We start from the raw sequence: 27,665 nt of genomic DNA on the forward strand, positions 1-27,665 counted from the left end.
TATGCATATATTATTCTAGAAAATGGCTGTATGCCTAATGTGGCATTTCTATATATACATGTACCTATGGAAATCAAATACTATATTCTCAGTACTGAGCCATTTTCAATGTAGCAGGTAACAGTTCATAAAATATACAGGCCTACAATACCTCATTTCTTTTCTCTTGACTAAACCCAGTGACATAGATGTTACTAACATGTTCTATTTACTAACGAAATATCAAGACCTGTCCAAGATCACAGAATGTTGTTGAGCCAGCATTCCAAATTTCATGTTCTTAACATGCCATATTGCCTCTCTTGTAAATATACAGTCCCCAACTACAGTGTGTCCTGAATGACATCAGTTTTATGTTGAGAAAGTATATTGACCACCACTTTCATGCACTTTGGTGGATTATGAGAAAATAATCCTGCCCACTTCAATTCATTCCTAATACCCCAAATCTCAACGTCAGAGTTGTATGCCATTGTATAAAAGAACATTCTGGAAGAGGTATAAATTTGTTGTTCAAATATTTTCAACATATTCATTTGCCAGAAAGCTGTTTTTCATAGGGTATAAAATAGAATGATGGCACCACAGCATAGAAGTATTGCTTAAAGATGACAGGTTTATTGTAAGGATCTTGGGGCATTCAAGAGAGTATGCAATAATGCATTTGGATCCTTTGGTACGAGAGTGAGGGAAGAAAAAAGTGATTTGGGAAATAGGAAAACACTAAAGAACAATTTTTCTTTAGTTTGTTCCTGATGGAGACTAGGACTGGTAATTGCACTGATTGCCATGTCTTTTTTAGTTATCTATGCACAGAGCAGTGGACTGAAACACTTTAGGGTTTCAAATATTCTAGCCGCTTTAACATGTAAGTTCAAACTGGTTCAGTTTTCAAAATCATTTTGCAGTTTTGTAATTGTACCTACCTCCTTGTAACTTTTCTAAAAAAGCTATCACCATTGAAAAAATTTACCAATCATACTATGTGCCCCCAAATCTTCTAAGGTCATTATGTACTTCAAGCAGTGACCATATCTGAAACCTTGAGTTGCTCATTTTCTACTCACGACTTTTATGACAATTTCAGGAAGCCTGTACCACTCAAGCAAACTTCCTTTCAGGCAGTCTGAACACTAGTTACTTTAGCTATTTACATGAAATACAAAATATCAATACAAGACTAAATCAGAAAAATTTAAGGAATCGTATGACTCCAAAACAATACAGGCAGGAGAGGATCCCCATATCTGAGATCCCACCAGACATGGTGAGAAGTTGAGATCCGTCTTGCTTGAGGCACTAAGGAGCCTCATAAGAAAGAACTCCCAATCAAGAAAGAGGTATTCAGACATGACAAGCTCAATCCAGTAATTAAGCCCTCATCAAAAGCGAGGAAGAGACATTGAGAGTAGGATTTGTTCCCAGCCACTCAGATACATCCAAACTTAGCTCCACACTGAACTCAGCTAAGTTTGGAGTTGGAGGAGAAGCAAGTCAGACTTGTTACTAAAATCTGATAGAGCTATTTCACTAAAAACTGTATATTCCATAAAACACTTTAATGATAATCAAATAGAGGGTAATACCAAAAGTGGATAAAGGTTTCTTTCCCACTTTGGAAGATATTTCTAACTTCCTGGGCTCCACTGCATTGAGAATGGTGCATGGGAAGACAAAGTAGTATAACAGAGGGAATTGGAAGACATACAGGCAAAATACACTATGAAGTAAGTATTGCATTTATTATTAAGTCCATTTTAGATACTACTAGGCACTCTCAGAAATATTGAGACATTGTTTTGGGGCATGAAGATCCACAACTGCACATAGGGTTAAGATTTACCAAAATGATGACTACACATAATTCCATTAACAGCAGATCAAAGATTAACTACAGTGGACCCTTGAACAATATGGGTTTGAACTGTGCAGGTCCACTTATACAGGGGTTCCTTTAACTAAATACATATTACAGTACTATAGGGTCTGCAGTTGGTTGAATCCGTGGATGAGGACTATGGAGTTAAAAAAGTAAAAAAGTTACATGCAGGATTCCAAATGTGTGGGTCAGTGGCCCTAACCCCAGCATTGTTCAAGGGTCAATTGTAATTCTAAGGAAACATTTCCTCACAAAGGAGGAGAGGCACTTCAGAATGTAGTTGTATAATTTTTCTTATTGTAGTATTATCAAATAAGTTAAAAGTGGACTAAGCTACTTTAATTTGGAGATATCTAGGAAATACAAACTATCACTTTTGTTCAAATGGCCATATTTTTCATATGTTCCTATATATTTTGTTATGATTATCTAAATAATATTTTTAGTGATATAATAGCATAATTATCTTGCAAATCTATCAACTCTTTGAAGTTGCTATAAATTTCTTTTCAGGAAGTACTGTTGTTTATTATAACCTTAAGATGCATTATTTTGAGCACCATTTTTAACCCAGGGAGAATGCCAGCATTAAAATTATTATAAACATTCTCAAAATGGACAGAAAAAGTTAATCAAGGCTTCAAATAAAGGTGAGGGATGAAAAGGAAAATAAGTCTGCTGAAGCTGATAGTTTCAGGGGCTTGGATGCTTGTGAAAAAAATTATAAACAAAGAATGTGGACCTTTATGCAAAATTCAGTTGGAAAGAAAATACCACAGCTCATCAGAGAAGCTAATGTTCAGTTCCCCTATGTTACAACCTCTGTGTCAAATGACAAGCAAGTTTCATCCATCAGAGGGTCTAATGTTTGCACTGCAACCTTCAGCTATCTTTTGTTTCCTCTATCTTCAGTAGACTGTTCCTCAGATGGCAATCAAATATCCCATAAAGTCGCAAAGGGGTGTTGTAGAGAAATAGGTGAGTGGGTTATTTTCTAAATACCCCAGGTTCTGAACAACTGGGAAAAATCACTTGACCACAGGTAATTTTTCATTGGTTTAAGAGTGAATTCATGTAATTAAAACATTTATCCAAACAAAGATAAATGTTAACTAGTACAAAACAAGAAGACTACTATTATTCATTTACAGAGAGAGTCTCTCTATTTTTGACCTAAGAAGGGCATTTTTCCCATATATATACTTTCCTGAATTGTGGTACTGATTGTACCAATAGGTTGAAAATTTTAGAAATATGTATATATTTTCACAAATATCTTCTTGTCAGGCAGTGGGTGTCTTTGAGGACAGGACATGAGGATTTTCATTACAGTCATACTTGCTCTAAGCCTATGTACACACTTCTTTCCTTCCATTACACCTCTTCATTTAGGACTATTCAAAAACATTTGTTTAGACGAATCAGAACCTTAGCCGTCTTCTGCCGAGATTGTTTCCTTAAACTTGTTCATCTAAAACAACTGTACAGGGACTCCCTGGTGGCGCAGTGGTTAAGAATCCATCGGCCAATGCAGGGGACACGGGTTTGATCCCTGGTCCCAGGAAGATCCCACATGCTGCAGAGCAACTAAGCCCATGTGTCACAACTACTGAGCCTGTGCTCTAGAACCTGTGCTCTGCAAAAGAGAAGCCACTGCAACAAAGAGTAGACCCTGCTCGCCACAACTAGAGAAAGCCCACGCACAGCAACGAAGACCCAACACAGCCAAAAATAAATAAATTAATTAATTAAAAAAAATAAAACTACTGTACTATGGGTTCACCAGCTGGAGAGACCTTAAGAGCAGCTGTTCTTGCCTTGAGGGATTCAATTGCCTATGAACTTATACTATTCTTTTCATTTTTTCTACCTCATTAAATTAAATCATTTCCACTATTTGTTAAGACACATTAATGCTCCTTTTTCTTACAATTTAGTGACTCCTTGGGAAATGCTGGTATTGGAAAACTTCAGGCAGCTTGCAGCTCATTGCCATATTACCTGATGATGCCTGAGGAGCGATGGTTCCTACACTGAGTCTATTGCTACATCTCTCACTTCAAGCACATGATCACCTAAGCTCTTCCTCCTGGATTATTCTTATATGCTCATTTTTAGGTAGTTCTGGAAACACTACTCTTTTGCATAATATTAAAAGTTTTTCTTGGAGATATCATAAATTCTTCAAAGTAAACTTTAAAGAATGATGTAAGATTTTGTATGGCTAAGGTCCTTTGAAAAGGATGTTGTTCTTTTCAGACAACAGTGCTAAACAATACTAGACCTCTTAAAACCCTATTTTAAGCTCTGCCTAGATAGTAAAACAATTGGAACTGAATAAGTACTTTGTATAAGACTTTAAATGATATTTTTTTTTCTCTTCCTTGGTTTTGTTTGATTTTGCCATTGAGGTCAATTTATACAATGTGGTCGTATTAAACATGGTAAATAAGAGAAAAATGAATATACAATTTTCTTAAAGTAACATTGATATTCTTATAAGTATCCCTTTTAATAATGAAAGTACAGCATCTCTTGTGTACTTCACCCATTTGTTTCTGCCTTTATTCAGCAAACTACTCTTTAGTACAAAGAAAATGTATCTTCTACCTTCAAGAAGCTGATAATCTAATGGGAATGACGTTGGGAAGTAAAAACACAAACAAGTATAAAAATAATTTGAATTCTATAATTGCTACCTTTATAAAAGCATGTTTCACAATTTTTCTATGAGTTACAGGTGAGGAAATTAACTGTGGAGGGCAAAGACAACTGCCTTCACAGAGTGGAGTAGAAATTCTTCAGGTGGAAATGGGAGTGTAGAATTGTAGGTACGGTAAGTGCAAAGTCACAAGAGAGCCATGAAAACCTCATCTCAGCCTATTCTTAGAGCAGCACTTGGTTCAGTGTGACTGGAGAACAGAGGTGGGAGTGGCTGGAAATAAAGTTAGAAAAGGAGATTTGGCTCAGCCCGTAAAGAGCACTCAAGGCTACCGAGCTTGGCATTTATAAAGTGATGGTAAAGAGTCATCCACATATGGGATGTGACATGATCCAGATAGTTTTTCACAGAGACAACTCTGGTGTTAGCATGAGGATAGATTCCAAGGGGGAGGAGATTGAAAGCTTAAGATGAATATTTTCATTAAAGCAAGACATAATGAAATACTGAATAAGAATGTAAGTTTTCTCAAGCAAATGTTGATTCTTTTAACAGTTGTGTCTCCAACATCTGGGATAGTGACTATCACACAGGAAACCCTCCATAGATATTTTTTGAGCAAGTACACTGGCAGTGGGAATGAAAAGGAGGGCACAGATTTGAGAGCTATTTTGGAGATAAAAGGGAGGAATTTATTGGCTAATTTATTTTGACTGAAAGGAAGAAGAAGGAGTCAAGGTTAACTGCAGGATTTCAAGATTGAATGAGTAGGGAGGTACATCAAATGTGGCAAATCTTGGGGTACACTTCACACTGTAGAGAGATGTGTTCCTGATGACCAGGTTGATTGATCATCGCCAAGACTAATTACAGAGTTGCTTCATCTTCTTTAGAGTAGTTCTGCATATACACCTTTAAATTCATGGATTTTCAGGGTTTCTGACAGGTAAACCACTGAAGGAACCAAGGAAAGCTGATAATTAGAAATAATTGTGAAAGAGACTTTCTGCAGAGTGAGGAATTCTTCTGTGACAAGAACAATTATTTCTAACTCACATGTCAGGATCATATTTGCTTAGGAATCAACTTCTTTAAAGCAGATCTCACCTCCAGCTAAGAATTCGGAGTTACAAGAAGAAAAAAAATTACTTTATATTGATGGTAGGCATATTACACTGTAGCCCAATCATCTAGATCAAAATGTTGCAATGCTTCTGGTGATCTGTTACTTCTGGGGTCACAGCATGTACCCAATAGACTGACAAGAGGAATTCAAACTCATGTTTTCTGGGCAGACCAATTCCGTATTAGTGAATATAGATCCAGACAGATAAAAAGCAAAGTTTCTAAACAGTGGACATGTAAAGAAACTTGATGCAGTACAGACAACTAGAACAGGAAATTTTGGAGGAAAACAGGGAACAGATACATAAGAGAGACTGATATGAAACTCCAACCCTTCTTATTAAGGAAATGAAAGTCAGATAGGATACAAGTATAAAGAAACCACCAGATGAGTTTCAAGTCAATAACAGTGATATGACTACTCTGGATATAGGAATTTACTTCTAAAGGTGAGACAGCAGATAGATGATTAGGTCCCTTTAACACAAAGATTTGAAAGATAACTGCAGTAATAATGAAGCAGAGATACACAGGCTTTTTTTGTCTTATGAATGTTCTAGCAGAGACACTTAGTAACTTTATTCAAAAAAATACTCAGGCTTGGTGAGAGTGGCAGTGTTGAATATGACGAGAGCCATCACAAAGTGCTAATTAATGTTAGATCAGAGATGAATGAAAATAGACAGCATGGGAAAGCAAAATAAAATGAGGGTCTTACCCATTCCCCTTCACTTTCTACTGAAACGAAATGTACATTAAGCCAGGGTGCACTGAATCTAAGACTGGGTACTTTTATTGATGCATTCTGCCAAGGAGCTACAAACTTTATCATTGATTGAAGAAGTAGATGGAGATTTCTGAAAGATAATTATTTTGTATGAAAATGTCAGAGAAGATTGTGTGTACTGTGTGCTCCTCACTTATTAATCATCCAAACAACACTGTTTATTGAACTGCTGACATATTGCTTACACTACCCTCTCTTAATATTTCAGGAAGCAAAAAGATTGCTGAGTATACTGTCACATTTAATTTGACCTATAAAAAGGATTATGGAGGAAATTGATGACAAGGTTGTACCCAGTTTATGCTCTGGTCAGAAGGATCTGCTGTGAAACTGGGAGAAGTATCCCAGAATATGTGTTAAGATGTCCACACCATGTGAAATATACTAGGGAGAGATTGCAGAACCAGAACTGTCCATCATCGTCAATGACAAAGAACTAGGGTAATATCTAATGATGACACACCATGAGGGAAAACTTCAGCCCTTTGATGTTAGGAATAGAAATGGCTTTCTATTTTCTTATAAAATCTTAGCACTGAAAGGAGACTTCAGGGGTTGGAGTGTATGACTCACAGGCTAAATCTGGCCCACAGCCTGTTTGTTTGTTTTTTAGTTATTTTTTTTAATTGAAGTATAGTTGATTTACAATGCTGTGTTAGTTTCAGATGTACAGCAAAGTGACTCAGTTATGGAACAGCCAAGCTCATTCTTCTACATATTATCCATATCTACAAATGACAGAGTTGAATAGTCAAGACCATAGAGTTCCCCAAATTAATCTGACTCTAATCCAATTTCTTTGCTTCATAGATAAGGCAACTAAAGCCCCAAGAGGTTAAGTAACAGTTCAAAATTATATGGTAAGTGACTAAATTGTCACTAGTATCTAAGGAGCAACCTATAACATTAGCGACAAAAAGTAGGACCAGGAGAAGATAGAAATGGATGGAGTCATTTCCAGCTGTGAAGAGGAAGGGCATGATCAGCCTTGAGTAATTTGCAGAAGATACCAAGAAGAAAGGGGCACACCTGAGAGAAGAGAAGGAGATAATGCCAGGGTTTACCTTTTGTGTCTTCATAGAGGAGTCGTGAAAGGTTTGGAAGGGGAGGGATTGTAGGCAACCATAGAAAGATAAAGCTGGTGATGGTGAACAAGATGGACTAAAATGAAAAAGTGTGGGGCAGGCAGAACAGCTTGGTCATGATAACAATATTCCAATCAGGGTTGCGTTCATCACATCCAACCAACTCATTTATATCCAAAAATGTAATGACCCTAATGATTAGAATCATGGGGATGGAAAAGAATAATATTTGTTACATTTATTTTGAGGATCAAAGTAAATCAAATGCGTCACTTAGTATCACAAATAGTACTCATTCATCATCTGTGAAATTCATTTTTTCTGCAACCTTTCCCCTTTTCGGGTAACATAGACTTGGCTCTACCTTCTCTTTGGTCATATTGAAGGAGTCCGTCATATCCTACATGCTTTTGTTCAGAGGAGACATTATAAATCACCATAGCAACACACGCCTTTTAAGAAAATCTCCCAGTTCATTCACTCATCAGAATTGTCCTGTAGATTATGTTTTCTGGAGCGTAAGAGAAAATCCTGATCCTAGATTCCAAAATGGTAAGCTTGTATTATATACTTTCTAAAAATGTGCTGTGATTATCCTGAAAGTGCTCTCTCTTTCAAGGGACAACCAGTCCACGCTTCTTCCTGACAAAAGAAGTCAGAAGCCACTCTACTTCGTATTCCCGATATCCCCCCAACACCACCACATGTCAGGAAATTCACAAGCATATGCTTTACCTAACCTCCATTGTGAATTCTATCATATTTGAAATTTTAAGGACAACACCTACCACAGAAGGTATTTGCTTTTAAAACAGAATCACCACAAGTAATGTATTAAGCTGAATTTTGAAGATAACCCTGTACCAGGGATAAATAACGCTCCATCAGACAGGCCCCCCAAATCTTAAGTATCCACAGACATTAAAACTCATCTTAGCAAGAAAGTAAAGTATACTTTCCCAATAACTGAAAGCCATAATTTTTATATTATTATATTATATTATTATATTATATTATATTATATATTATATATTATATTATATATTATATAATATATTATATATTATATTATATATTATATATTATATTATATATAATTTAATATAATATATTATATAATATATTATAATATATTAATAATAATTAATATATAATAATTAATTAATAATTATTATTATATTAATAATATAATATAATATAATAATATTATAATAAGATACTATAATAATAATAATTTATATATATATTATATATATAATATTATATATATTATATATTATATATTATTATTAATTATTATTAATATATTATATAATAATATATTATATATATTAATATAATATATATATTATTATATATATTAATATAATATATATTATATTAATATTTATAATATAATATATATTATTATATATATTAATATAATATATAATATATATAATATATTACTATATAATATATTAATAATAATTAATAATAATATATAATATATTTATATATTATATATATTATATATTATATATAATATATAATAATATATATTATATATAAAATAATTAATTATAATATATAATATATAAATAATAATTAATTATTGTTATTAATATATTAATATTAATATATTATAATAATAAATATATAATTTATTATATATAATATATATTATATAATATATTATAATATATTAATAATAATAAATATATATAATAAATAATTAATTATAATATAATATAATAATAATAATAATATATATTATATTATATTATAATATATAATATATATAATATTATATATTATAATATAATATATTATATATTATAATATATTATTATATTATAATAACGGTAAATATTTATTGAATGCTTCCATACATGAAGCATACAAGTACTGTGTATGCATGATCCCATTTATTCCGCACAAGCATCATTTTATCCCCAGGTTACAAAAAGCTAAACACATCTCAGTAAATGGCAGCAAGAGATTTTTGATATAGATTGTCTGACTTCAACACACATACTCGTAACACTGTGTTGTGTCCCAGGGGTCTACTAAACAAGATTAGTATTGAAGCGGCTTGAGCTTAGCATCGATTCTGCAACTAGACAGCATGGGAATCTCTGGAAAATCTCTATCACTATACCCTCTTCTTTTACATTAGGTTATTGGGTAGATAAAATCTGGGTCCTTTACAGATCTTAGATGGATAAGATATTTTAAGTTTGAAAAGTAGTATATTCTTTAATCAATTTAATTAAATTATCCTTTTAATACTTCTTTTATTTTTAATAGTATTTACTACTAAAATACCTCAACCTGGTAATGAAAGTGAAATAAAATAACAGTTTAGCAGTCAAATAGCTTCGTATTTAAAAGTTGCATTTAATAAACATATAGAAATCTTAGGATATAGGGAAGAGAAAAAAAGTTTTATAAAAATGAAATCCTTGAAAAATAGAATTTCTCTAAAGAAAAATAAGTGCAGGATACTTAATAATAGTCTTTAAAAAGTAAGAAAGTTTATGTTATCTTCTTTATAAATAAAACATTCAAGTTCCAATTAAGTTGCTCTGAGTTTGTTTGTTTTAATCTCATTAGGAAAATAACTAGATAAACATTGAAAAAATGAGAACAATGCAACAATGTGAATACTATGTAATATTAAAATAAAGTGGTAGAAATTGAATGATAGTGTGTATTTTGAACAGGGCACCTCAGAATCAAACCTTAATAAATTTATGTAAGAATTTAATAAGCTATAAAAAATGCATTTCAAAGAGTAAGGAAGGAATGGATTATTCATTATGTGGTCTTGGTGCTTTTAGCTCAGAGTCTGGAGGAAAAAATTAGATCATCACCACACATCATCACCCAAATATCTTCCAGGTAGATCTTTGACTTAATTACTTTAGAAATAGAACTTTAAAAATTTAGAATAAAAGTTAAAGTATTGCCCAGGTCAAAATCATTAAAAATAAATTTATGAAGCCAACAATAAACTGGGGTTTAGTCTTAAAAATGAAGACTCTGTTAGAAAAGCAAATAAAGAGCAAGAATAATAAGTTCACAGTAGAGGAAATGCAAAGGCTTAATTAACATCCTAGTAACCTTTACTCCAGGGTCATTTCCTACTCTAGTCCTGACTTGTACGTTCTCTAATGCACCTGCACTCTCTTAGGTGAGGTTCCCCTCCTCTATGCTCTCTAACATTTTGATTCCATCTGTGCAAAACCAATGCACTTACATTATATGGGTTTTTTGTTTGTTTGTTTGTTTTACTTCTTGTAGATTAGTCAAGATGGCAGAGGAGAGAGACCCTGAGCTCACCTCCTCTCACATTGTATGTTTACAGGACTGTTCTCACTACTAGATCAAAAACACTTCCAGCCCAGGCCAGTGTATGAACATGGTTTCCCAGAGCTCAGGTCTGCCACGATGTGTCAGGGGAAGAAAGATTACTTTTCGTTTTTGAATGTTATTCAGTTTGTGCTACTTGCTTTATAGCAGAAACTGCACAGTGGATCTAGTCTATTGAGATCCCATTTCTATTCTTTGGTGACAGTTTCTGCTCTCAAATTTACCCACATCTCAAAGTAGAATGACCCAGAACTAGGAGACTGAACTGAACCGAACATCACAGAATAGGAGATAGAGAAATGCCACCTGGACACTTGGAACTTTCACTGTAAACCAAACAATGTCGTTGTGAAGGCATATAAATTCATACAGAGATGATGGAGGACAGGGGGTGAGGGCAAACCCAGAGATGCTGAAGCAGTCAGACCAGGTGAGGCTCCAGGACAGGTTAGTAAATTATCATTAATAGCAGAATACCCCGAGACTGGGCTACCTCTTAGTCTCAGTTTTCACTAGATTCCTCCTCACTCTACACCCAACCTATTTACCCTTTCCAATTTCTTAAGTAGGTAATATTCTCTCTCACTGTGAGATTGTCCATTTGCTGCTCACTTTTCCTGGGACATGCTCTTCTCTTGCCATGTACCTTTAACAATTCCTACCTGCTTTACTCACCTCCACAGCAGGTGCTACCTCTTCCCACAAGTCTTCTCTGGCCCCAGAATTGGAGTTATGTGCCTTTCTATATGACTCACACCCTCACTACTCAATTTAAATTCCTATCCTATTTCCATCTCCACGCTTAAGACATTGTGCGTCAGAACTGCTTGTTCCTCTCTGTCCCGCTCTGTCTCCTTCTCTGCCTCCTCTCTCTCTCTCTCTCTCTCTCTCTCCCTTTCTATCTCTCTCTCCCACTTGCTTGAAAACAGGAGCAGGATATTTTTGCTATTGGTATTCTTAATGTCTAGCACACTACATGATTGACACATATTACATACTGAAAAAAAAGTTTCTAATTGAAAAATTAGGCAAAGGTCTTTATGTGCAGATTAAAGATGTGTGGTCAAAGCAAGTGAGAATAGAATTTTTAAATAGGAAAAAAAGGATATATTTATTTTTACCCTAAGGACACTTTTACTAAAAGAAAAAATATAGCAGTTTCTTGAGAAAACCTAGATGATAAATAAACATTGAGTGAATCTTGACACTGGACCTTCCTTGTTCCTATATATACGTGTGTGTCTGTGTGTGTGTGTATATATAATATTTATATAGAAATGTAGTATGGTTAAAAGAGTTGTTTTGAAGTCAGAAGAACTTTAAAAATTTTCTAAAACACTCTGTCTCTTATTTCTAGTAAAATGGAATACTAATTCCCATCTTATAAGGTTTTTTGAACAGGAGGATTGTGTGACGGTACTACTTCAGTGATTATGGATATAGTTGGTACCAAATGCATTTATTAATTGATTCAATCTTGTAAAGCAGTAATTCTTAGAATTTCCCAGTGAAGATTCTCTAAAAACTGAACACAATCACAGAGAGTCTGGGAAATGTAGATCAAGTCAGCTCTCCACAAACTCAAATTTGTGTCTCTGTTTTTTTTTTTTCTTTAAAATTTATGCAAATTTGGAATTCTGCTCCAAACTATAGCTCTATTTGTTCTCATGTTATAATGTCACTGCCAAATCTTTTATACTTCCCAGCCTCATTTGCAGCTGGGTAGAGGCATGTGAATGAGTTTTAGCCAAATGAATGTGAATGGACTTGTAAGTGCCATTTCTGAGTCAAGGCTTTAAAAGAAGTGAATTTAAGAAGCCCTCCTCATGCTCTTCTTCATTTTCCAGAGGCAGAATAAAATCAAAACGTGTGACCCTAAGAGATGGCAGAGCAACAAGGTAGAAAGAGCTTGGAGTCCCTGAAACCATATGGAAGAAAACGACCCCAAATCTAGGATCTCCCATCTTGAACTAATATATGAATAAGAAATAAACTTTAAGATATTTGAATTATTAAATATTTTGAGTTTATTTATTGTAGCAGCTAGTGTTATTGAAGCCAGTGCACCCCAAGACCCAAATTAAATGTTTTTGCATTGTCTATACTAATTATCACATATTTATTTTCATTTTCTAAATAAGTGTAGTTGAAAGTTTCATTCTACTGTCTTGGACTTCACCATGCATTAAAAACCTCTAATTAAAACTTCTGCTTAGAACTTACCAATTTGCCAAGGGTTAAACATAACATAGCATGAAATTTCAGGCTTACCATTAGTGGTTATTCAGAAAAGAAGAAGGAAAAAAAGATGAATGGGGGAAAACAAGGGGTGGCCCTAATATAGCTATGTTAAATAATTTATAATCTCGCTAAATAATGATTTACGCTCCTGGAGTCCTTGCTGTTTATATGTTTAGACAATATGGGGAAAATATATGAGAAATTTAACTCTGAAGCATTATTTTTAAATTGTTTTTGAAATATAGTTGATTTGCAATGTTGTGTTAGTACAGTAAAGTGATTCAGTTACACATACATATATATAAATATATCAATTCTTTTTTTACATTATTCAAACCAAATTTAATAAGTAGAAAAACCATAATGTGAAACTTATTCTTTTTTGTTTAGCATTCTTTCACTACAATACATGAAGAACAAAGGCAAACAAGAGAAATCAAAAACCGACAAGCAAACAAAATCAGAGAATATTTATGAAAAAAAGTACAATATTCACAGTTGTAAGTCATTTTCCTGATTTTATGCTACTTACTGGTAATTAAGAAGAGCTATGATTGATTTTGTATCAGTTTTTGACAAACTATGAGCCTAGAGTGGCCACTTATTTTTGTAAATAAAGTTTTACTGGGACTTGGCCATATCTAATTCATTTACTTATTATCTGTGGCTTCTCTGGAGTTCTAATGACAGAGTTTATTTGCAGCAGGAATTTATGCCTTGCCAAGCCTAAAATATTTTAAAAAATTTTTATTGGTGTATTGATTTACCTTGTTGTGTTAGTTTCAGGTGTACAGCAAAGTGAATCAGTTATACATATACATATATCCACTCTTCTTTTTTTTTTAGATTCTTTTCCCACATAGGCCATTACAGAGAATGCTGTACATATACAGCAGTTTCTTATTAGTTACCTATTTTATATATGGTAGTGTTTATATGTCAGTCCCAATCTCCCAATTTATCCCTCCCTCCCATCCCCTGGTAACCATAAGTTTGTTTTCTGCATTCGTAACTCTACTTCCGTTTTGTAAATAAGTTCATCTGTACCCTTATTTTAGATTTCACATATAAGCGATATCATATGATATTTGTCTGTGTCTGACTTATTTCACTCAGTATGGCAATCTCTAGGTTCATTTGTTGCTGCAAATGGCATTATTTTGTTCTTTTTTATGGCTAATATTCCTTTGTATATATGTACCACATCATCTTTACCCATTCCTCTGTTGATGGTCACTTATATATATTCTTTTTTTAATTCTCTTCCATCATACATTATTACAAGACAAAGCATTATTTTTATAGTCTCTGGGGGCAACTATCTTTAAATGGATAGATAGATAGATGATAGATACCTAGATACATAGATACATAGATGATAGATAGATCAGTATCAAACATTTAGGATCTAAAAGCAGACAATGAATACTACAAGATAATTAGGCACTAAGTCATATAAAATTATGACTTAGTCACTCTCTACCACTGTATTCATAATCTGTAAAATATTACCTCATTATTACATGATTACTTTTCTCTCATAAACAATAAAAAGATTAAAAATCTAAAAGGTAAGAAAAATAAGTTAGACAATCATAAAAATCACAGCGATTAGAATCACCATGGTCTCTAGTCCAATGATTTTTCTATTTTCTTTGAATCCATCAACCCTCTCTTTTCAGCAGGTTTATTAAGCTTTCACCATCTCAGCAACACTTAGGTCAATACTCATACCCTAAACCCCTTGTTTTTCTGACTCCTCATTGCACCCATCTGGAAAACTGTCCATCTTGTATGAACTCAACTACCCACTTCTCTTTGCATCCACCCAAGTGGCTGACTACAACTGCAGAAAGCACATACAAGAGCGCAGAATGGTGCCATTAGCAACACGAGGCAATTCCTGTAGGTAGGTTCCTGGGGCAACTCCCTCACCTAAACATCCAGAGGACGATTGCAAACCATCTCTATTCTCAAATTTCTGATCATGTATCCTCCCACCACCTCTTCCCTCTACAGATAACCTTGCCTCCTGCTTCCTGGAGATTAAAAAAAAGAAGAAATATGATAGGAATTTTCCTCAACCTACCACTACGTTAAATGTTAAAAGTTTCATTTAACCTCCTCTCTTCCTTGTCTCCTGATAAAATAGACTTGTAACTCAGTCTTTCTCTAAGACCAATGTCTTCACAGACTCTGGATCCCAACCTTACAGTTTCCCAGTTTTCTCGAAATCTTACACTAGCCACTTTTGGGATGAATTGGGAGATTGAGATTGACATATATACACTAATATGTATAAAATAGATAACTAATAAGAACCTGCTGTATAAAAAAATAGATAAATAAAATTTTAAAATAAATAAATTAAAATTAAAAAAAACCTCACTGGCCTCTCCTTCTTTTTGTAGACTCATCATGTTCTAGCCAGTCATGAAATACTGGATTTTCCCATGGCTTAACCTCAATCAGTCTTTCTATTCTGTTCAGTACCATCCATCTTCAACCCTTGTCTCTATTATGACCTTGAGATCAATATATCTACCTGTCTTCTCTGACATCTATCAGCATTCTTATGTCTCAAAGACATCTTGAAATTACCAGACCCAGTAGTGACTGCCTTCCCCACTTTGTTGTCCACCATGATTCCAAATCCATATCCCTTCTTCCAGCTTTTCTCTTTAAATATTTCTTGATCCACCTATATCTCCCCAACTCTTTCACTATCTTACCAGGTCCAGGCTGTTGTCTTCTACTAGAATTACCACCATTTGCCTTTTATATCACATCCTTTATAGTTAAAGCAATCTTTTAAAAAATAAAAAGAAAGATCATGCCACTTTCCTATTTAAATCTCTTCAGTGACTTCCCTTTGCTCTTAAGATCCTTAATGAAATACTTAACATCCTTGACTAAATTCTGTAAACTGGTCTACAAGTCCTTGCCTTCCAAGATTCAGCAAACACAGCATTCTTTGCATTCATATAGTGTTTTGTATCCTTCTGACCACAGGGCCTTTACACAAGCTGCTCCGTTTGCCTGCTGCTAAACAACCTATAAATCTTAGCTCATACTTTTCTTCCTCAAGGACATTTGCTGGATCCTCAGGTCTAGATCAAGTACTTTTTTCTTTTATTTATTTATTTATATTTATATGGTTGCGCCAGGTCTTAGTTGCATTAGGCAGGCTCCTTAGTTGCGGCACTTGGGCTCCTTGGTTGTGGCATGTGAACTCAGTTGCAGCATGCATGTGGGATCTAGTTCCCTGACCAGGGATCAAACCTGGGCCTCCTGCATTGGGAGTGCATAGTCTTACCCACTGCACCACCTGGGAAGTCCCTAGATCAAGTACTAAACATCCTCTTACCACTTTCTTCCCTGCCTTTATGAAATGTGGCATAACTTTACATTTTTGTGTGTTTTGGGTTAATATCTAGTTGCACTGTGACAGCAAGGACTTTTTTTTTTTCTCATCATGCCTACTACTCAGCACAGCACCGGGAACAACATGGATTTTCTTTGAATTTTTGTTGAATATATAGAAAAGAGAAATATATAATTCATTCTATCTGTGCCCAATTTTAAGTCACATTATGGGTTTGCATCACAGTTTACAGAAATCTCTGACTTGAATTCTTAATGATTTACTCAAACCAAATAAATGTCTTCACAGTCATTTATTGGAAACATGCCCAGTTTCTATCACTTTGCAACATTTTAAATTTATTTTAGGGTGTTCGGTTTAATTTTAAAAACTGCAATTCTCATTCACAATCTACTTGAAAACATTTTTGTTATTCTTTCCTCTGTTCTTCTCAGACTGTTTTCATGTTTACTTTCCTTTTGGCCTCCATTTCCCAATTGTTTGTCTTCTCTCTCTCTGAGTCACTACTCAATATTTATGCATTAAAAATTTGATATTGTTGACACCAGACACACACACCCAAACTTTAGCACCAAAACTCTGGCCTTTTATAAAATACTATTGTATTTGCCTAACAGCTATATATCAATTTGTAGAATATAAATTTGATGAAGACCAGAATCTGTGTCTATTTTGTTTCCTGATGTATCCCTACTTCTAAAACCACATCTGGAAGATAGAGGTACTCAATAAATGTTTGCTGAAAAAATAAACTTTCACAAAAAACATTATTGAATGATGCCAAAAATATGTCCTAAAATGATTTTATTGTTCTCTTCTGTAAAGATAGACTCAATCCTCAATAAAATTCTGTCATACAAGCAGGATTGACAGTGATTTATCCCCATTATTTCCCTTAATTTTCTAAAATGTCTGACTGCTAATATTTTTTTTTCGTTTGTCGTAGTGGTAATTCCTGGAATCATATACAAAAGTAAATGGATTTAATGCACTGTTTTATAAACTTCCGAGTGAGGGTTTCAAGAAAGCTCAGAAACTTTGGTGGGCAGGGACACAAGATGAACTGCAATGTATAAAGAGATGTGGAATAGAACCATAACATAAAGAACATTGGCCACGATGAAAATCTTATATATCATATTTTTTTATTATATGACACTTTTTTTCCCCACATTTTAGCATCTCAAAAATTGAAATGAATCTAACAATCAATGGAGTTGTTTAGTATAATTGATAATATTTTATTCTTATTATTGGTATATAAAATAATGCCATGTTTCAAAACATCTGGTATTTTTAATTCAATTAAATGCTTTTATGACTTCAGTATCCATAACGGGGTTAGACAGAGGTTATGGAAAGAGAAGAGAGAGGAGTGAACTAAAATTATGAGGAACAAAGAAAGGCATTACAAATGTATATCTACCTATCACTATTCTGTGTTTTATATATGTAAAACCCTATATGTATGGAAATATATGCCAGAAGCAGTTGTGAATGTCTCTACCTTATTCCCTAAACTCCTTAAGAGCAGGACTATGTATTAATCCTCCTTGTATTCCCCAGTGATGAGCATTCAATAGAAGTTTAAATTTATTTGTTCAAGTAAGTTAAATCTAATAACTTTGTCTTTAACAGAATGGACAGCAAATAGAATTTGTTGCGATAAATTTGTAAAGTACTTCTATGAAGTACATTAAGCTCTCTGATAAGGAACATTAACTTACTTGGGCTATTTGATTCCTCTCTAATTCACTGATGCATTCATTTTCTAAATACAGTAATTACCAAATCAGTTATTACTAATAGAGAAATGAATTAAAATCTACTGCTCCAGGGCATTTAACAATGCCTAGGGGACCTAAAATATTTCTGAAAAATAAACAAATTCTCCAGAAGTTGCTTGCCTACTAGCAGAATTAACCTTGTTAATTGTCACACATGTGAGGTAAATTTATAAATGTCTCAATCTTCTAGGAGTTTATAAAAGTGAACACATTACTGCAACTGACACACTGTACACAGAAAATATACAAACAGTGCAGAGTGATTAAATAGAAACACATTCATAATTTGTTCAACCTCAACATGAATAAATTTAGAAGTAGAATGAAGAAAACATGGCCAGCATGTTTAAATACATGATAGAGATGATAAAGGATCAGTTCTGATAAATCAAGGAAGGCACCACATCAATGTTGCCATTTCCAGAGTTCTCTGAATGATAGGAAAAATTATTTCAATTACCAAGTGTGTGGGAAAAATTTTTTCCAAATCATGGATATTACTAGAGAAAACAAAAATTGATAATGAAACATACACAGGAAGGAGGGGTTTAGAAGAGATATGACTTTCAAACTGAAGGAAAACAGAACTCAGGTGGTACTGAATTCCCAGTTCCAGTGGCAGTATAAAGGCATTCTTATTCCATTTGCCTTCCTGAAAAGTCACTGAACAGCTAAGAAGGGGAAAACAAAATAAAACGAAACAAGTTTTAAAACCTCAGTAGTACCTTCCTTCTATCTTTAGTAAACCAGGCAAACAGCCACAATCCAACCCCCCAAAAACAATAAACAACTTTGAGGAATAATGGAAAAAAACACATTTTGTTCTGTATCAAAGCAAAAGTAGATTCTGAGAACAAGACTCACCGCAACCCTCTCCCTCCCCCTCTAGACCTGAATAGGAATTTTTTCCCTTTAAAAGTATGTGGGACAATCCAGAACTGTTCCCTCAAGCTGTTTATAGCAAGGGCCATGAGCAAGGCTAGGTGATCAGACTGTCAGTCCCTCCCCATCCTACCCTGGGGGGATCAGCTGAAGAGGAAGTCACACTGGGAGCCCACTGGGCTGCCCAAGTCCTGGCCAAGCCACCAGGGACAATGGTTGAAAGATGAACGTGAAGCAAAAAGGAAAGGCAAAGGGTAGCACATGGCAGCAAAGACCGCTGGAGGGCATTTATTGTGAGTCCCACAAAGCTCTCTGGGCTGAGAAATAGGGGCAGAGTTGATCAGATGAGTGTGGGTCCAAGAATTACAAACCAATCGAAGCTGAGCAGCTACCTCATTGAAAGATGAGTATCAGGCTAGAACTAGTGTAGAGTATGCTAAAAATATTCATTATTTGAATAGAAAAAGCATGAGGTGTATGAAGGACCAGAATTGTATGCTTTGGCTACTTCAGCCAATAAGATAGACACCTGCTCTCACGGAGCTTCGTTCCAGTAACGGAGACAGACAATACACAATCATCAAAAGCTAATTAAATTAGTATGTTAGAAAGTGATCATTGTTATGGAAACAATTTTAAATAGATCAGGTGAGGGGGATCAGAGGTGCTGAAGCAGAGGGCAGGTGGCAGTATTAAATAGGACAGTCAGGGATGCCACGCTGAGAAGATGAGATCTGTGCAAAGACTAGATGGAGACACAGACACTAAGGAATCAGATGTCTGATAAAGGATCAGTGTAGGCACAGGGAAAGACTCTGGGTGTGGGTGCCTGAAACATAATGGAGCAGGAGATCAGGAAGAACAAGGTACAGAACAGAAATTGAGATCAGATCACTTTCTTACTGTCTATTGTAGGGTTCTGATCAAAGGAGTGATGAAAATCTGATTAATGCTCTAAAAGAACACACTGATTTCTCTGTTGAGAATAGACTGTCCAGGGCAAACTTAAATGCAAAAGGAGCTGTTAGAAGCTTCTCCAGTAACCCATGTACAAAATGATGGGTAATGGTGGTTCAGGCAAGGGTGGAGATGATTTAGATGGTGAAAAGTGGTTGGATTCTGGTTATAAGTTAAAAGAACCAGCGGAGTTTCCAACATCTTAAGAGTGAGTGGCAAGGAGAATAAAGGATGATTCTAAGGTTTCCAGTGAGAGCACATGGAAGGGTCATCAGCTAAGAAGGAGACGGTAGATGCTGTGTAGTAAGTGTAAAGGGGGAGATCAGGGGTTCTGTTTTGGAAGCACTGAATGTGAGCCATCCATTAGGTACCCAGGTGGAGGTGTCCAGGAGGCCTTGGAATGGATGAGTCTGGAGGTCAGAATCAGGTCTGGGCTGGAGATATAAATTCAACCAGTGTCAGGGTTCGATGGGACTCAAAGCCAGGATGAGCTCAGAGACCGATGACTTCACCAGGAAATAAGTGAGGGGGGAAGGGACTAAGACCTCAGTCTGGGGCTCTCCAACATGAAGTATGGAAGTACAGAAAAAGGAAAAAGAAGAGCAAAGAACCTTGAAAAGTCACGGCAGTAAGGAAAATCCAGAAGGAGGGGACAGGTAGATGTGTATTCTGACAGATGAATATAACAATGGGGACATCGCTGAGAACCTTGACCCAGGTACTGTTGTGAAGAGGAGGAAGGAAGTAAAAAAAAGTGATTGGAGAGGTTTAAGAAAAAAATGGGCAGAGAAGAAGTGAAGAGAGTACAGACGAGTCTCGCTAAGAATTTACTGTATGGAAAGAACATAAAAGGAATGTAGAGGAAGTGAAGATGAGAGAAAATTTTTTTGTTGTTTTGTTTGTCTTTCATAATATCTGAGAAATAATGGCGCATTTGTATGGTGGGAAAAATAAAATTGATTACAGAGAAGAAAACGGGAAAATTGCCTCTGAATATTCTTGAATATGGAGAGAGGTTGAGGTCTACACTATAGCAAGAGGGGTTTAGATAGGATCAGAGAAGGTTCAACTCTGTGAAAAGTGGGAAGAAAGGGAGGAGTACTTATGGGAAGAGCGTGTGATGCTGGGAGCTGTTTCCTGATTGCTTGAATTTCTTTGGTGAAATACAATGCATGGTAAGAGCACAAGGTCACATTATTGGTGATTCGAGATAAAAGGAAAAATTTTGAGATCATCACCTGAAGAGTGGGACAGTAAGCATTTCATCTGAAGCGGAATGAGACATGAGAAAGCTTGGAGACTGGGCAGAGTCAGAATGAAATTGAAAAAGTGCTCCCCAAGGACCACACTCTCTGAGTAAGGTCTATTTGTGAGATGACTTACTCTTGAAATGCAACCAAATTTTGAACTTCTTTCTTGCTCTTGCAGAGGTGAATGTATTTGACCTACAAATTTGATAAATTTCATTTCTACAATTCTCACATAAATATAAAAAGTAATCTTACATTGAATGAAAGGTGATCCTACCCTCTCTTCTTGCTTAATCTCTACCATTTGTTATTCCATCCAAAACCTTCTCCCCAAACCCTGATACACTGTGGTTTTGTACCCTTTCCTCGATTATTCCATATGCAGAATCTATTACAGTAATCAATGTCCCTTACCCATAGAACAGATTCTTAGGATGGATTCCCAAGTAAGTGAGAGACAGAATTACCTTTCCCAAAATATTGAGTTAATTTTCCACCAGACTTTAAAATACTGACTAAACTAATGTCAATCCTTTTATAATTTTTAATTTGTTTGAGAATCTCTCATACCAAGAGGAATTCCAGAACCTAAATGCACACTACATACTCTTATTTTCATTTTTATTTTCCAAAAGCACTCAATGAAGATTTTTAAGCAAGTGACTTACCCAGTGAGTTTGACTGCATGTGTATGAAGCTTTTGATATTTTTCTGATTCTTCATTTGTGCTGGTAACATGTCTATATATCCCTTTCTTATAATTGAAGAAATCCTCATGGACTTGCATTATGGCTAAAATACAACACAACAGGATAAATGACACAGTTTTAAACCATTATCTTTAAACGCTTCCAGAAATTCTCACAGAACAGTCCAGGAGAAAATTGCCAGGGGTAGAATCTAAGAAGGAATTTTGCAATTCAGCCTAATTTTCTTTCCTACTTAATTGGCTGCAATATTTTCTTGTTCTCTTATAAAAATAACTTTTAGCTACTTAGAATATTACTTAAGGTCACATTATACTTTTAGAATGCCATCTATTTTTTAATAGATCTTTATTGGAGTATAATTGCTTCACAATACCATGTTAGTTTCTGTTGCACAAAAAAGTGTATCAGCCATATACATACACATGTCTCCATATGCCCTCCCTCTTGACCCTCCCTCCTATCCTCCCTATCCCACCCCTCTAAGTCATGACAAAGCACTGAGCTGATCTCCCTGTGCTATGCTGCTACTTCCCACCAGCCAACTATTTTATATTCGGTAGTGTATATATGTCGATGTTACTCTCACTTCACCCCAGCTTTGCCGTCCCACCCCATGTCATCAAGTCCATTCTCTATGTCTACCTCTTTGTCCCTGTCCTACAACTAAGTTCGTCAGTACCATTTTTTTTTTTTTTAGATTCCATATATATGCATTACTATACAGTATTTGTTTTTCTCTTTCTGACTTACTTCACTTTGTATGACAGACTCTAGGTCCAACCACCTCACTACAAATAACTCAATTTCATTTCTTTTTATGGCCAAATAATATTCCTTTGTATATATGTGCCACATCTTCTTCATCCATTCATCTGTTGATGGACATCTATGTTGGCTCCATGTCTTAGCCATTGTAAATAATGCTGCAATGAACATTGTGGTGCATGTCTCCTTTTGAATTATGGTTTACTCAGGGTATATACCCAGCAGTGAGATTGCTGGTCATATGGTAGTTCTATTTTTACTTTTTTAAGGAACCCCCATACTGTTTACCATAGTGGTTATATCAATTTACATTCCCACCAGCAGTGTAGGAGGGTTCCCTTTTCACCACACTCATTCCAGCACTTATTCTTTCTAGCTTTTTTGATAATGGCCATTCTGACTGGTGTGAGATGATACCTCATTGTAGTTTTGATTTGCATTTCTCTAATAATTAGTGATTAGTATCTTTTCATGTGCCTCATGGATATCTGTATGTCTTCCTTGGTGAAATGTCTATGTAAGTCTTCTGCCCACTTTTTAACTGGATTGTTTAGTTTTTTGATATTGAGCTCCATGAGCTGTTTGTATATTTTGGAGATTAATCCTTTGTCAGTTGCCTCATTTGCAAATATTTTCTCCCATTCTGAGGTTTGTCTTTTTGTCTTGTTTATGGTTTCTTTTGCTGCGCAAAAACTTTTAAGTTTAATGAAGTTCCATTTGTTTATTTTTGTTTTTATTTCCGTTACTCTAGGAGGTGGGTCAAAAAAGATCTTGCTGTGGTTTATGTCAAAGAGTGTTTTTCCTGTTTTCCTCTAAAAGTTTTATAGTGTCCAGTCTAACATTTAAGTCTTACATCTATTTGGAGTTTATTTTTGTGTCTGGTGTTAGGTAGTGTTCTAATTTCATTCTTTTACATGTAGCTGTCCAGTTTTCCCAGAACCACTTATTGAAGAGGCTGTCTTTTCTCCATTGTATGTTCTTGCCTCCTTTGTCATAAATTAGGTATCCATATGTGCGTGGGTTCATCTCTGGGCAGTCGATCCTGTACCATTGATCTATATTTATGTTTTTGGGCCAGTACCATATTGTCTTGATTACTGTAGCTTTGTGGTATAGTTTGAAGTCAGAGAGCCTGATTCCTCCAGCTCCGTTTTTCTTTGTCAAGATGGCTTTGGCAATTTGAGGGCTTTTCTGTTTCCATACGAATTGTAAGATTTTTTGTTCTAATTCTGTGAAGAATGCCATTGGTAGTTTGATAGGGATTGCATTGAATCTGTAGATTGCTTTGGGTAGTATAGTCATTTTCACAATATTGATTCCTCCAATCCAAGAACATGGTATATTTCTCCATCTGTTTATGTCATCTTTGATTTCTTTCATCAACGTTTTATAGTTTTCTGAGTACAAGTCTTTTGCCTCCTTAGGCAGGTTTATTCCTAGGTATTTTATTCTTTCTGTTGCAATGGTAAATGGGAGTGTTTCCCTAATTTCTTTTTCTGATTTTTCATTGTTGGTGTGTAGGAATGGCAGAGATTTCTGTGCATTAATTTTATATCCTGCAACCTTACCAAATTCATTGATTAGTTCTAGTAGTTTTCTGGGGGCATCTTTAGGATTTTCTCTGTATAGTGTCATGTCATCAGCAAATAGTGACAGTTTTACTTCCTCTTTTCCAATTTGTATTCCTTTTATTTCTTTTTCTTCTCTGATTGCCATGGCTAGGACTTCCAAAACTATGTTGAATAATAGTGGTGAGAGTGGACATCCTTGGCTTTTTCCTGATCCTAGTGGAAAAACTTTCAGTTTTTCACCATTGAGTATGATGCTTGCTGTGGGTTTGCCATATATGGCCTTTATTATGTTGAGGTAGTTTCCCTCTATGCTCATTTTCTAGAGAGTTTTTATCATAAATGGTATTGAATTTTGTCAAAAGCTTTTTCTGCATCTATTGAGATGATCATATGGTTTTTATTCCTTAATTTGTTAATATGGTGTATCACATTGATTGACTTGTATCTATTGAAGAATCCTTGCATCCCTGGGATAAATTCCAGTTGATCATGGTGTATGATCCTTTTAATGTGCTGTTGGATTCTGTTTGCTAGTATTTTGCTGAGGATTTTTGCATCTATGTTCATCAGTGATATTGGTCTATAATTTTCTTTTTTGTGATATCTTCTGGTTTTGGTGTCAGGGTGATGGTGGCTTTCTTGAATGGATTTGGGAGTGTTTCTCTCTCTGCAATTTTTTGGAAGAGTTTGAGAAGTGTCACTGTTAGCTCTTCTCTAAATGTTTGATAGAATTTGCCTGTGAAGCCATCTGGTCCTGGACTTTTGTTTGTTGGAAGATTTTTAATTATGGTTTCACTTTCATTACTTGTTATTGGTCTGTTCATATTTTCTAATTCTTCCTGGTTCAGTCTTGGAAAATTGTACCTTTCCAAGAACTTGTCCCTTTCTCCATGGTTGTCTATTTTATTGGCATATAGTTCTTTATAGTAGTCTCTTATAATCCTTTGATTTCTACAGTGTCAGTAGTGATTTCCCCTTTTTCATTTCTAATTTTATTGATTTGCATCCTCTCCCTTTTTTTCTTAATGAGTCTGGCTAAGGGTCTATCAATTTTGTTTATCTTCTCAAAGAACGCACTTTTAGTTTTATTGATCTTTGCTATTGTTTTCTTTGTTTCTATTTCATTTATTTTTGCTCTGATCTCTATTCTTCCCTTCTGTTGACTTTGGATTTTCTTTGTTCTTCTCTCCCTAGTTGTTTTAAGTGTAGGGTTACATTTTTTATTTGTGATTTTTCTTGTTTCTTTAGGTGAGATTGAATTGCTATAAACTTCCCTCATAGAACTGCTTTTGCTGCATCCCATAGGTTTTGGGTCATCATGTTTTCATTGTCATTTGTTTCTATGTATTTTTTAAATTTCTTCTTTGATTTCTTCAGTGATCTCTTGGTTATTTAGTAGTGCACTATTTAGCCTCCAGGTATTTGTTTTTTTTACAGTTTTTTCCTGCAATTGATTTTCAATCTCATAAAGTTGTAGTCAGAAAAGATGCTTGATATGATTTCAATTTTCTGAGGCTTGAGTTTTGACCCAAGATGTGATCCATCTTGGAGAATGTTCCACATGCACTTGAGAAGAAAGTGTATTCTGACACTTTTGGGTGGAATGTTCTATAAATATCTATTAGTTCTATCTGGTCTATTGTGTCATTTAAAGCTTGTGTTTCCTTATTTATTTTCTGTTTGGATGATCTGTCCATTGGTGTAAGTGGGGTGTTAATGTCCCCTACTATTTTTGTGTTACTGTCGATTTCTTCTTTCATGGTTGTTAGCATTTGCCTTATGTATTGGGGTGTTCCTATGTTGGGTGCATAAATATTTATAGTTGTTATATCTTCTTGGATTGATCCTTTGATCATTATGTAGTGTCCCTCCTTATCTCTTGTAACAGTCTTTATTTTAGAGTCTATTTTATCTGATATGAGTGTTGCTATTCCAGCTTTCTTTTGATTTCCATTTGCATGGAATATCTTTTTCCATCCCTTCACTTTCAGTCTGTACGTGTCCCTAGGTCTGCAGTGGGTCTCTTGTAGACAGCATATATATGAGTTTTGTTTTTGTATCCCTTCAGCCAGTCTGTGTCTTTTGGTTGGGGCATTTAATCCATTTACATTTAAGGTTATTATCAGTATGTATGTTACTATTACAATTTTCTTAATTGTTTGGGGTTTGTTTTTGTGGGTATTTTCCTTCTCTTGTGTTTCCTGCTTAGAGAAGTTTCTTTATCATTTGTTGTAAAGCTGGTTTGATAGTGCTGAATTCTCTTAGTTTTTGTTTGTCTGAAAAACTTTTGACTTCTCTATTGAATCTGAAGGAGACCCTTGCTGGGTAGAGTAATCTTGGTCGTAGATTTTTCTCTTTCATCACTTTAAGTATATCTTGCCACTCCCTTCTGGCCTGCAGAGTTTCCACTGAAAAATCAGCTGTTATCCTTATGGGGATTCCTTTGTACGTTAATTTTTGTTTTTCCCTTGCCACTTTTAATATTTTTTCTTGGAATTTAATTTTTGCTAGTTTGATTAATGTGTGTCTTGCTGTGTTTTTCCTAGGGTTTATCCTTTATGTAACTCTGTGTGCTTCCTGGACTTGGGTGACTATTTCCTTTCCCATGTTAAGGAAGTTTTCCAGTATAATCTCTTCAAATATTTTCTCAGACCCTTTCTTTTTCTCTTCTTCTGGGACCCCTATAATTCAAATGCCAGTGCATTTAGTGTTGTTCCAGAGGTCTCTGAGCTTGTCTTCATTCTTTTTACTTTATTCTGCTCCTTGGCAGTTATTTCCACCATTTTGTCTTCCAGCTCACTTATTTGTTCTTCTGCCTCCATTATTCTGTTATTGATTCCTTCTGGTGTATTTTTCATTTCAATTATTGTGTTGTTCACATCTGTTTGTTTGTTCTTTAGTTCTTCTAGATCTTTGTTAAGCATTTCTTGTATTTTCTCAATCCATGCTTCCATTCTATTTCTGAGATTCTGGATCGTCTTTATTATCATTACTTTGAATTATTTTTCAGGTAGACTGCCTATTTCTCTTCATTTACTTGGTCTTATAGGTTTTTACCTTGCTCCTTCATCTGTGACATAATATTTTGCCATCTAATTTTTTTTTTTAATGAGTGTGATTGTGTTTCTGTCTTACTGGCTATTTGGTCTGAAGCTTCCAGCACTGGAGTTTCTAGGCTGTTGGGTAGAGCTGGGTCTTGGTGCTGAGATGAGGTACTCTGTGAGA

General features: G+C 34.9%; 1 protein-coding gene across 1 annotated transcript in view; it reads right to left on the reverse strand.

Moving 5' to 3' along the window:
• Nucleotides 1-27,665, reverse strand: part of TINAG (tubulointerstitial nephritis antigen) — a gene marked incomplete at both ends in the record, with an annotated part of 101,974 nt that overhangs the window by 15,788 nt on the left and 58,521 nt on the right. Inside the window, one exon of the mRNA XM_082848569.1 lies at nucleotides 22,063-22,186. Coding sequence (XP_082704695.1) covers nucleotides 22,063-22,186 — 124 coding nt within the window. The remainder of the gene's footprint in view (nucleotides 1-22,062; nucleotides 22,187-27,665) is intronic.

This window comes from Leucopleurus acutus (genome assembly GCF_964270905.1).
Source record: "Leucopleurus acutus genome assembly, chromosome: 10".
Lineage (NCBI taxonomy): Eukaryota > Metazoa > Chordata > Mammalia > Artiodactyla > Delphinidae > Leucopleurus > Leucopleurus acutus.